Here is an 11,459-nt window from a genome sequence, read left to right as displayed (position 1 = left end):
GAATTTCAGCACTCTCATCAGATGCAGCAATGTAACTGCAGGTTAGGAAACCTTGAATTAGATGAAGTATTTTGTGTGCTAGTGAGCTTCCACCCAAATTGCTGTAAACCCTCACTTTTTTTTTTGTTTGCTTTTCTCTGCAATTGAGCAAAATATGCCATGACGAGCAGAAGGGCAGAGAAGTTGCTATGTAAGGCATATCAGACTGCTGTGTTTACACTCATCATAGTCTAAAGAGCTGCTTACATATCTATCAGACTTACAAAATTACTATATAATCCATCTGGAAAGTGGATTCCACTAAAAACTTACGGAATTCTGCCAATTGTACTAGAGCAATTCTTTTTCACAGTTGTGAAAATAGAGTAATAGCATGTTATTCTATGAAACGTGCATCTTCTGCTCAGTTCTCAGCACAAATTTATATGAAACCAATCTGAAAAGGCACTGTGAATACAGGCCCTATAATAAAAAGGGCCCTTTTTGTCAATTTTTCTACTTGTGGTGGTAGTTAGGGAGGTTGGATTTACTTGCTTGTGGCTCTCTAGGCACATAAGAAGGTCAGGTGAGGGTTTGGATCTTTCTCATGAACTTAAGTGTACGTATTTTGTGTTGATTTTCCTTTAATAATCTGAATGTGTTTTGAGATCCTTCCCTGTGGTCTTGCTCATTCACTGTGGTATACAGGCTCTAAAGCCTCATCTGTTGGTGACTGCTGGAAAAGGGCCTTGGACCTCATGATCCTTAATTACTGCTATGACCTGGAATGTTAGAAATTACAAATATTTATTTTTGCGTGTGCCTGTGATATTAACTCTAAGTATTTTGGTTTTTCTTTTAGGAAACCGTACTTGTAAAGTGTAGCCGTGCTGGTCATGCATCAATAAACAAGACGTTTCAGTTTGAGAGGTAGGTGGTCCTGTGTAGCAATCTGGATTGCTGGAAGATTTTCATAGCAAGGGCTAAGTTTCTACTAGGCCTTAGTTAGAAGGTAAGGTTCATATTTTTTTATTTATGTGAGATTCATGTTCTACCCAGCACAGAATAATGCACTTCAGGATATAGATGACACACTTAGTCTTCCCTCTCAGTGAACACAACTGATATGCCTAAATCTGAAACCTGTGTAGAGGCTTACTTGACTCTCTTCACAACCTGAGTAGCTCTCACAATCCTTGCAACATGTTGCAAGATAGCAAAATGTTATCCACATTTTAAAGGGAAGGAGTTGAGGTGGATTGCATGACTTCAGCATTAGACATACAGAATGACTGAGCCAGGAACCGGGATGAGGACTTGTAAGACTAAATGTTCAGCCATGCTACTTTTAACTTAGAGTTACGATGTCCTGAAAAGAGCCAGCAAGGTAGGGTAGTGGCATGTAAATCAGTGCTCCCCAAGGGAATTGCTGTAGAGGAACCACTTTCCTTATGACATGCTGAGGAATCCACATAGACAAGTGAGATTTAGAATGCACCAGCTGTTATAATAGCTTTACTTGGTGTTTGTGCCTTAAAAGACAGCAGAGAGTCAGTCTGCAAGACAGGAAACTTCAGGGAGCCAGGCTGAAATGTGCCTTAAGTTTTCTGAGAATGGAGCTGACCTCAAATTCTGAAAACAGGAATGAACAGTTAAATTACTACAAATAAGATCTCTGTAAATGAAGAAATACAAAATTCTGCCCCATGCCTTTTTATTAGAAAACAAACTTCAGAACCTATAAAAGCAAACTTTGAACCTGTGCTTTGCAATGACTCATACAGTAGGCTCTTTACCCTGAACCATGCTTCAAAACCCTCTGGAAACAGAACACTTGAGGACAATTTCACATTTCCTTGCTTGAAGACAGAACATGATTTAAATTAAAAGGTATCCAACCTGAATTATCTGTTCCTGTTTAAGATCTGAGCCTGTTCATCCCGAACTGCTGTAGGTTTGCTAAACATTGCTAATCATTTGCTCTTTCCTTGAGGCATCCTTCCCAGATGGTGCCTCTTTCTGCTCATGAAGACTGGGGACTGCTGTTGTGTAGGTCACCAAACAACTGAAAATTCCTGAGATAGTGCAAATTTTGGGGAAGCTTTACTGATCCCATAGGTTATAGAACTGCCTTGATACAAGGCATATGTGCCTCTCAAGGTACATGGCCCCCTTGCATGTCTGCTAAGCAACTCAAAGTAATTCCTTTCACTCTCCTAGCACAGCTATACCAGTTGAAGTAAATGCAGAATAATGCTGGAATTCAACTCTGTAGAGCTGCACGGTTAATGGTATTGGCACAGGACTCCAGAGGTGCTGTGACTCTGGACATGTGGTGTAGATCCTGATAATCGGGAAGAGGGTTAAAAAAATTTAAATCCCCCAAAGAATGCAGTTCTTGGGGAATGTTTTTTCAGTGTCCCAGCACAGCTCTTTTTTATAAACAGAAGAGCATATGGTTCTTATGAACTCAAAAATGTTTATTTTTTTAGCAAAGTTTTATGGAACTAATAAATGTCAAAATATTTGATTTCAGCTCAGGAAGAAAATTCCAGCTTTCAGCATGTTATGCTTTTATAATTTTATTGGTGAATCAGTTAGCAAAATAGAAAAGAAGCTCAGGATTTTCAAGGTGAAATTAACATTAATCACTACACAGGGACAAATCTGTCATCATTGTGGTAAAAATACAAGGGCTTATTAAAAGATTCTCTGGATTTGCTGCATCTTTTGTGGTCTCAGATAGCTAATTAAGTGGGTGTCCATGCTTCAGCCACTGCTGTGATTATAGTGTAGCAAAAACTAGTTAAGCCAACTTCAAACTGCTTTGTTTGGGTACTGGTAGCATTTGAACCACGTCAGCAAAGTAGTGGCGGTAAAACCCCTTTAGAAAGTTGAGTAAATATTTGGAGTACTTACTGTAACATGGAGCCCTGTGCCTTTCCTCTGAACTGCTACCAGAACCTGAACCTGACATAGTCAGCCGTGGCTGTACTGCTTTGCAGTGGAAGCACACAATCGAGACTGGTCGATTCGAGCCCTAGTTGTAGTCAGTAGCAATCTGCTTGCTTTATTGGACAGCAAAGCTCATCAACAGCAAATGAAGACAGTATGAATGTTCTCATCTCTAAAATACCCTTTTAAGGTGTTTTTTCTATTTTTATGTAGTAACTCTGAGATGTTTTGATGTGTTAAGAAAAAAATATCAATTCAGCACATATTGAGCTAGAGTCCTAGCTGGTTAAGATGGAGAACTTGCTGCTAATGAATATTTCATTGATTGCAGATGATAAATGAAGTAGGGAGAAGTGTTTAGAAGTGCTTTTGCTCTCTTATATTGACCTTGCAGATTTGATGTGCAGAGTTTACTAAAGTATATGCATGTATGCATGCAAAGCAAGGATGGATTATTGCTATTCAGAGGCTATGTTCTCCCAGTATGAACTGTGCCACATCTCTGCATATTTGTTGGTTTCTCATGTAGCGTGACAGCACATCAGTGGAATGGCAAGACAAGCAGTATTTGTCCATCAAGCCAGACAAGTGCTCCTTTTCTCCTTAAAGAGAGTACATTTTCATGCAACTTACAATTAGACTGTGGAACACATTGCCACAGGACATTATTCCAGGCCAAGAATTCAGCAAGATGCAAAAAGAAACTGAATACTAATTCTAATAATATTTTGTTTGAGAGATTCTATTCATATTTCAGTTTTGAGGCCAGTTTACAGCTTTTAAGGATTAAAATAAGACACAGACAACTATTGTGTTTCCAGCCACCATAGTTTCTTGCTTCTTCCTCTAGCTATTGTCAAGAACAAAATTCTGAACTGAGTTGGCTCCAATTCTATATCTGTTTATCAGTGATCCTTCTGTACAATCTTATTTATGGAGAACATTAATACAAAATCTACATTTCTGCAGACTATATACTGTAGTGACCAGATCCTGGTCAAATATACAAAGAGGCTTGAGTAAATGCAAAAAAAGGCACACTATATCTTCATTCAGTTCAACTTGGAGTATCATATATAAGCTGTAAGTGTACTAGTATGCTATATACACAGAGAAGTAAGTATGTTTTGTAATGTTTGCTGCTACTGAAATTCCCGTTTCTAGTTAGTCATTTTGGTATAAAGAACACACATCACTCATTGGAAAACAAGGCTAAACAAACAGAAATAATAACAGAAAGATATCAGAAAAGGAAGCTTTTTTCAAAGATAAGCATTTCTACCTCAAATATGTAAGTGTGGCTAATGACATTCATGTTTTAGATTCTGTTCATTTTGTATAAACATTATGTGCTACAGGCTTTTATCTTGAGGAGGACACATTTTTAGTGTACTAGAGCAGTGAATGAGTTACAAAGGCCATGTTTTATGAACAGAATTTCCTCCCTTTGATGATTTCCTGTTTTCAGGCCTTGATTTTATGTCTTATGAACTTTGTAGTTGAAAGGGTTGAAGGAAAACTTTCTTTGAAGAGTCCTGTGTTAGTTTTTTGGTTTCCTTGAATTTGAAAAAAATGTAGGTAGTTGTTTTAGACATCTGTGTTTTGGCCTAAGGAGTATGCTGTCATTGCTTTTTTCAAAGAGGCGGAATAACTCATGTAATTTAATTGTCTTCCATTCTGTTTAAAAATTACTCTGAAATCCACATCACAATGTAAAAAAAAGTTTTCCTGCAAGTCAGAAATGTGTATTTGAGAGTAGATAGTTCAGTAGGGGTGGGGATGAAAATACCTTAGGCTGGTGCTGCCCGCAAAGACAGTGCATCCTGAAACATGACCCTCAGGGGCCTGCTGATTTCTGCTCTTCCATTGACTCTTCTGGGACAAGTCCTGAGGCAAGTTTGTAGCCTCTGTACCTCGTTTTCCCAGTCCTTTTCCACATCTAAAGGGAACCACATTCTGACCACTCCCTTCCTTAGCACGACACAAAGGAGGCACAGGCAGCAGGGATATTTGACAGTCTGGTAGGTGGAAGAAAGTAACAAGGGATGCAGTACAGCCTGAAAAAAGACTTCTTCTGACAGAGAGGCAGGCAGAGGGATTAGGATGAGCTCAGAGAGCCACAACCATACACCTGCAGGTTGTTCCCTCCAGCACGAACAGCCACTCCCAAAGAGTGGGTGAAAACCTTGGGAGTCCCAGTTCTCAGTCTCCTGACACAGAAATGTTGACAGGTCACAAGTCTTTTGTCACTGGCCTACATTTTCCATTTTCCCCTAGTTTGTATTCTTATATTGTGACAACATATTTTTTATTCAGTTAATCATTGCACTTTGCTCCTCAGAGTTTACAGTGCTTCCGAGTCTCAGGACACAGTATTTGCGGATGTGGCCCCCTTGCTAACATCTCTTCTGGATGGGTAAGTTAAAAGATGGAAGAAAGGTAAAAGGCAATAATTACTAAAATCTATCCATTTAAAAAAAAAAAAAGTCTTCATAGTGTCTCTCCTGCCATGTTTTGTGACTTTGCAGTTGCATTTTCCTCTTTTCTTTCTACTCAACACCAAGTGAATATTTTTTTCTCGTATAAACAGTATTTTGAAAACACTGTTTACAAAGACAAATTTGGGGGAAAGAAAACCTAGGTTTTTTTCCTTCTGGTCTCTTTCTGGCAAACTTAAACATTGCTTCTAATGGAGGACTTTTTGTGTTTTGGTGGGTTATCTTTTGTAACTGTACTTCAGTTGTAGGCACACATAGTGCGTAGTGTGATACATCTTTTCCACCAGTGTGTTCATAAATGAAAGGCCTGCCAGGGCTATTCGCTGATCATCTCTACTAGTTTTATGTACAGCAAAGGCCACAGGAGGTGGTGTAATCAATTCCTAATTGATCCAGAACTGAGCATCTTCAGTCATGGTTCTAATGCTCTTCAGTCACTGGGGTTAAACAGAATTCTGTTTTGAATACAAAAGTGGTCAGTAACGCCTACTAACAAATACATTTAATTACTTCTAGCCACTAAGTTCATGAAGTATGATTTTTCATTTATACTACAGCCAACTTCAGCTACTCTTGCGAAGAAGCCTTGAAATGCATACTGTTACAATCCTTAAGGCTTGAACTGAGATTTATGCAGAGTTTCCCTTCTGCTCCTTTCTCACCACCACTCTAATTCCACTCAGTTACAGGTGGTTGTTGTAGAGCTGTCATGAACGTGTCGTTCCTTGTAGAGGGGAAGCCAGTCCCTTTCCATCCACAGTGGCATAGTTGAACAGTGGAAGTCTTTGTTCCTAGCAGTCTGCACACTGAAGTTTCCAAGTTGTCCTTTTTTTAAAAGCAGCCTAGAAGAGTCATATCAGGATATCATGAATATTGGGAAGTCCCAGCCATGCCATCAGAAATGCCACACAGAGAGCCCCACAAGGGCTACCTGGGCTAAGGGAAGTCCTATATGGCATTATTCAAATGGCCATATGGCATTATTCAAATTTACCAAGGATGAGTAACCATAGTTTCTATAGCTGAGCAACCTAGGAACCACTAGGTTGGAGAAGTTTGAAGAAGTCCCTATAAATACTGGTTTCTCTCTCTGCTTTTCCTTCTGCAATGAACATGTTTGCTTTTGCTTAATATGTTGCCTGTGTATCTTCAGTCATATCTGATCTGTACCTTGATCTGTACTTCCTGCTTTCTAATATCCACATTGGGAGAATCCTGTCCTAAGAGCTAGGATTTTTATGTTCAGTTAGGAATGTCCTGTTGCTGAAAACAAGAGAGTTGTCTTGTTCTTCCGGAAGTGCCATTCAAACAGAAGCAGATTTTCAGGGAAGGTGAGGCTGTGCGTACGGGCCGTGTTTCTCATCAGCCTTCCCACTGTAAATGGGAAACAGACATACTTAGGCTGAACCTTGAACCTTTTTGCTGATACTTATTGTTTTAGTCTGGACTCCAAAGTGGTCTGTAACAACTTTTAGCTTAAGTAGGAAGGAGTGTTCCATTCCTTTATATTTTCTTTATTTTTATTTCTTAATGAATTGTATCATTTTTCAGTATAAATATACAGGAAGAAAAGATTGTTCCATATGCAAAGCAGACAAAGTACACCAGGCTTCAGAGTTTGCAGTTAGCCATACAGGGCCAGCAAGGGAGTACGATAACATTTCTCTTCTTTACAGCACTGAAAATCAAACTTGTTATTTATTTTAAAGAATACAATGCTCCTCCTTTGATTTCCTTTAAGAGTGTTCATTCACTCCTAGTGATAACTCTTCTATACTGAACACCCACAGTCTTTTCAGGAAATACTACAAAACTGTTCGTATTCTACCTTGACAACAAGAACTTTTCTAATGAAGCAGAGTGGAGAGGGAGAAATGTCAGGGCACATAGGTGAATTACAGCCTGGAATTTTCAGATAGCACTATTTGAAACTCTTACATTGGAACCAGAACATTGACAAAGTAAACTAGGTAAATATAAATGAGTCTGGTGCTGCTGATTGTCTTCTTGTTGAATCACCCAGTAATTCATCCTCTCCTGTGCCTACTTAGATTTAATACTGCATTGCGTTTTTTTAGCTCATTTGGGCCTGCTGAAATACTGTTCTGGCTTTGGGAGAGAAGTTATCACTGATTGATACCTGATTGCATCTCTGTCTTCAATGTTACAAGCACCTGTCTACTTAGCTTCTAATCATGTCATCTATATCTTGTCAGAACTATTTAGTCCATAATGCTTACTTGCTGACATGTAGCAATTAAAGAGAATTTGAATAGCAGGACTATATGAAAGTCGCAGAGACTTCTAAAAACACTTCCATTCTGTTTTTCCTTAAGAAAAACTACTACTTGCAAATTTCTGGCTCCCTTTTTTGGTTCTAAAGACATGCTCTTGAAGCAGGACTGGAAGTGTCAATAAGCTCCTGGCTGGCGAGGGAGTAAGCCTTAGCGGTGGAATTGTGAAAATTGCTCATTGTTAGCCTAGCTGAAAACTACCAAAATTAGTGTGAGCTTTTCATGTAACATAAATGAAAATAAAGTTATGTCAGCAGTAAATACTTAGAGAAATCCTTTGTTTCAAATTCACAGCCCTAATTTCTAGCGCATTTTATTTTGCTGTAGTGCTCTTTATTTTCAGTTACAGTTATCTTGTCTCTTTTACCTCAAATCTATGACTAGACTTCTATTTTATACTCTGCATCCTGAAATGTGGGGAGACCTTACTATAGGTTCACTGACTGCAACTTTGACTTCGCATCCCCAGAAAGGTTACCCAGGCATTTGCTGTGTAACTTATCAGTCCACATTTATTTCTAGTAAGAGAAAGCTTTCTAAATAATCCTCCAAAAGTAATTGCTTCTAGGCATGTTTAATATGCAAAAAAAAATTGCTGCAAATATATTTCTCTGCAGTGACCATGTAAGTATTTCATAACTTGAAACTATAAATTTAAAACAATTAGATGAGGGGTTGAAATTTGCAGGCATGTGCTTGAAACAACATTTTTCATATGAGGAAAGGCATCAGATAGCTAAAAGCAGCTGTTTAGATCTGCCCACAGAGGAGGTAGCTTAGGCAGTGAAATTTTACTCTCTGGCAAACAAGGAGCAAGGACATTCTTGCAGCTCTCTAGTAGAGCAGAAATTTCAGCATGCTGCAGATGCTGTGGTACACTCCAAGTTGCTGGCAGGTGCTGCAAAGCAGATGCAGCCGAGTAGGGACTAAGCTTCAGCTGTGCAGTACAGCATTGGTCCTCAATATGAAGTAGTACTGTGGCTGGATACATTTGTATCTGCCCACTTGTTTTGCTTAAGATGTTGAGTTTTGATTTGACTGCGTTAGAAAAATGCTTTCTGGATAGGATTCATACATCTAAATTCAGATCCCTGCAGCACAGACATCCACAACAGAGTTCAGAGCTGAGGACTTTATTATTCTTTGCAGTGCAGAGAAACAGGCATTTTCAGAGTTCTGTTCACACCTGCACAAGATGATTGAACTGTGTTTCACGGCTGCCTGTACCTCTGCGATGACATTGTACATTTTCACCTTCTACAAGTCCATATCAGAGCAGTTCCTACCACCCTTGTTCCAGAGTAGTCTTTGTATGCACGCTTATCCTGAACAACTGCATTTGGTTTAAAATTTGTACCTCTTATTATTCAGGCTGTCTTATCTTTTGCAGTGACTGAGGGCTTGACTTATGAGCCTCCCTAAAACAGACTACGACAGCTGAAGAGTTTCCTATTCCCAGCTGTACAGATATTAGTGCTGTGGTTTGCCACATAGCACTGTAAGACAAATCAAACCCAGCTTTAAAATGATGTGCTGTAAACTGCAGGGGCTGATTAGCGAGCAGCTCAGTAGCACATGAGCTGGAAGTGGGGCAGACAGGAGGTCTAACCCCATCAGATGTTCCAAGCTAAGCATCCCTATTTTGTCAGTTCTCTGCTCTTCAACTCGGCTTTTAAAAAATAAAAATGTGTTTAGGCAATTTTAGGAGCAGTACTTTAATTTCTGTTAGATTTTGGGATCTCCAGAAAGAAATTTGCAGGGCAGCGTATTTATTTATTGTTTCAGTTTGCATTCCCGAGTTGCCTAAGGTTTGACTTGCCACCTAAAAAACCACATTTCATAATGGTAAAATAAATGAAGGTCTTTTTAATTTTCAGGTACAATGTTTGTATCATGGCTTATGGGCAGACTGGAAGTGGGAAGACATACACAATGTTGGGACCACAGTTAGAGGAGGACTTTTCATACTCCATAGAAGATGAATCAGAACTTGGAATTATTCCTCGAGCTACCCAAGAAGTGTTCAGGTAATAACTAAGTAAGGCTGGTGTCAGTGGTGTCAGTGGCAGTCACTTTATACAAAGGACGAAATAATGTTTGTAATGTGTTTGTCGATACAGATTTCAGCTTCCTAGTGATTAATGTTAATAGTTTCTCTGACTGCCATTCAATATGAGAGTTTTGATATAGATTTCTAGTCTGTCTCCTGCTTAGACTGATTTTCTAAGAAAAAAGATTACACACTCTTGATGTGTGTTACTGGTCCATCTGTCTTTCTGGCTCCTAACTAATTTTTCAATATGTTTCAGTCATAGTTGTGGGAGTCCAAAACATAATTAAGTTCTTACATGTTTTGTAAAATTTGACAATTGGAATAGATGAAGAGGATCCAGATTAGAACCCAGTCCCAAAGAATGATAGTAGAATTTTTAAACACAATCTGTTCTTGCTTTGAGAATTCTTAGGTTTTTTCAGTTGAACCTCACGCATGATTTGAACTGACATGCTGCTATGTTACAGTAGCAGAGCTACTAGAGGTTTTTCCAGCTAAGCCTGTTTCTTTTGGAGAAGGCTATAAGCTAAATAAAAAAGATCCAATTTCTATCTGTAAACACTCTCCTGAATAGGCAAGCCCTTTATTTATGAATTTTCTGAGGCTGTGAATAGATAATCTCTTACAGGTCTAGCTGGGCAGTTTAGCATCTCTGCCTGTTTGTCGCTTGTACTCTGCTGGAGTTTATCATAGCTTGAGCTCTGAATCCAGTACTGTCCAGCAGAGAAATCTTAAAAAAATCTTGAGGAGGGAGGGAGGAAGATTAGGGGAGAAAACCAATTTAAGCTGGCACAGCTGTTTGGAAAATTAATTTTTATTCAGTGCTTCACATATAAGTTAACTGTGTATTCTAATTCTTCATCTTAACATTAGCACATGGATGAGGCAAAGCCACAACTGTGGATATTTAATAAGCACTTTTATCAGACTGTAATTAGATTGCAATTAAAGAATAGATCTTTTAGATCTGTATCATTCACTTGGGGTTTGACTTCTACTTATTTTTGCTTTTTTCTTTTTTTTTCTCTAATTTTATTCTCCAGGCTTATTTCAGAAAAGCCACCAGGAAGTTGCTGGGTTGAGGTTTCTGTTGTAGAAGTGTATAATAATGAAATTTTTGATCTTCTGGCCAAAGACAGTTGTGGAAAACTATTTGGCGTCAAACGTGATGTCATCACAACCAGAGAAGGCAAGAGCGATGTTCCATCGCTTACGTATGAGTAAGTCCACGATTTGATCCTTATCATCCAGACATGATCTGGTGTCAGTGCAATGCATAGCTGTCACAAAATTGCACTATAGGCACCAGTTGTCATTTCTAAACAATAAGTCCTTATCATATGCAAAAGAAAAAATTGGATGATTCTTACGTTTCCATTAGGTCAGTCTAGGAGACTGCAGTTGGCTGCAAATGTCAAAATACTTTCCTAAAGGACAGTACAATTAGTTTTGGTTGTACTCCTGTGTTCAGTACCTTTCACTCAGAATGCCTGAAGATAGCTATGTATTTCATTGTTGCTAGATGTAGGGCATCTTGTCAGCTGCAGAGAAAGAAGGGGTAACTCTGTTACAAAGTGCTTTCCCTTTAGTCTTACAAAAGTATAAAATCTACAGATTATAATAGAAATGTATGTATTTCTTATAGATTTTTAAGCAGCTGTAGAGTGTTAGCTTTCCCTA

General features: G+C 38.7%; 1 protein-coding gene across 1 annotated transcript in view; it reads left to right on the top strand.

Moving 5' to 3' along the window:
• LOC104493118 (kinesin-like protein KIF25) overlaps window positions 1-11,459 on the top strand; it is a gene marked incomplete at its 5' end in the record, with an annotated part of 37,340 nt that overhangs the window by 14,735 nt on the left and 11,146 nt on the right. Inside the window, 4 exons of the mRNA XM_010135746.1 lie at window positions 842-909; window positions 5,276-5,350; window positions 9,604-9,753; window positions 10,823-10,999. Coding sequence (XP_010134048.1) covers window positions 842-909; window positions 5,276-5,350; window positions 9,604-9,753; window positions 10,823-10,999 — 470 coding nt within the window. The remainder of the gene's footprint in view (window positions 1-841; window positions 910-5,275; window positions 5,351-9,603; window positions 9,754-10,822; window positions 11,000-11,459) is intronic.

This window comes from Buceros rhinoceros, unplaced genomic scaffold (assembly GCF_000710305.1).
Source record: "Buceros rhinoceros silvestris isolate BGI_N320 unplaced genomic scaffold, ASM71030v1 scaffold43014, whole genome shotgun sequence".
NCBI lineage: Eukaryota > Metazoa > Chordata > Aves > Bucerotiformes > Bucerotidae > Buceros > Buceros rhinoceros.
Note: the sequence above shows the minus strand (reverse complement) of the source record. Positions and strands in the feature narration are given on the sequence as shown.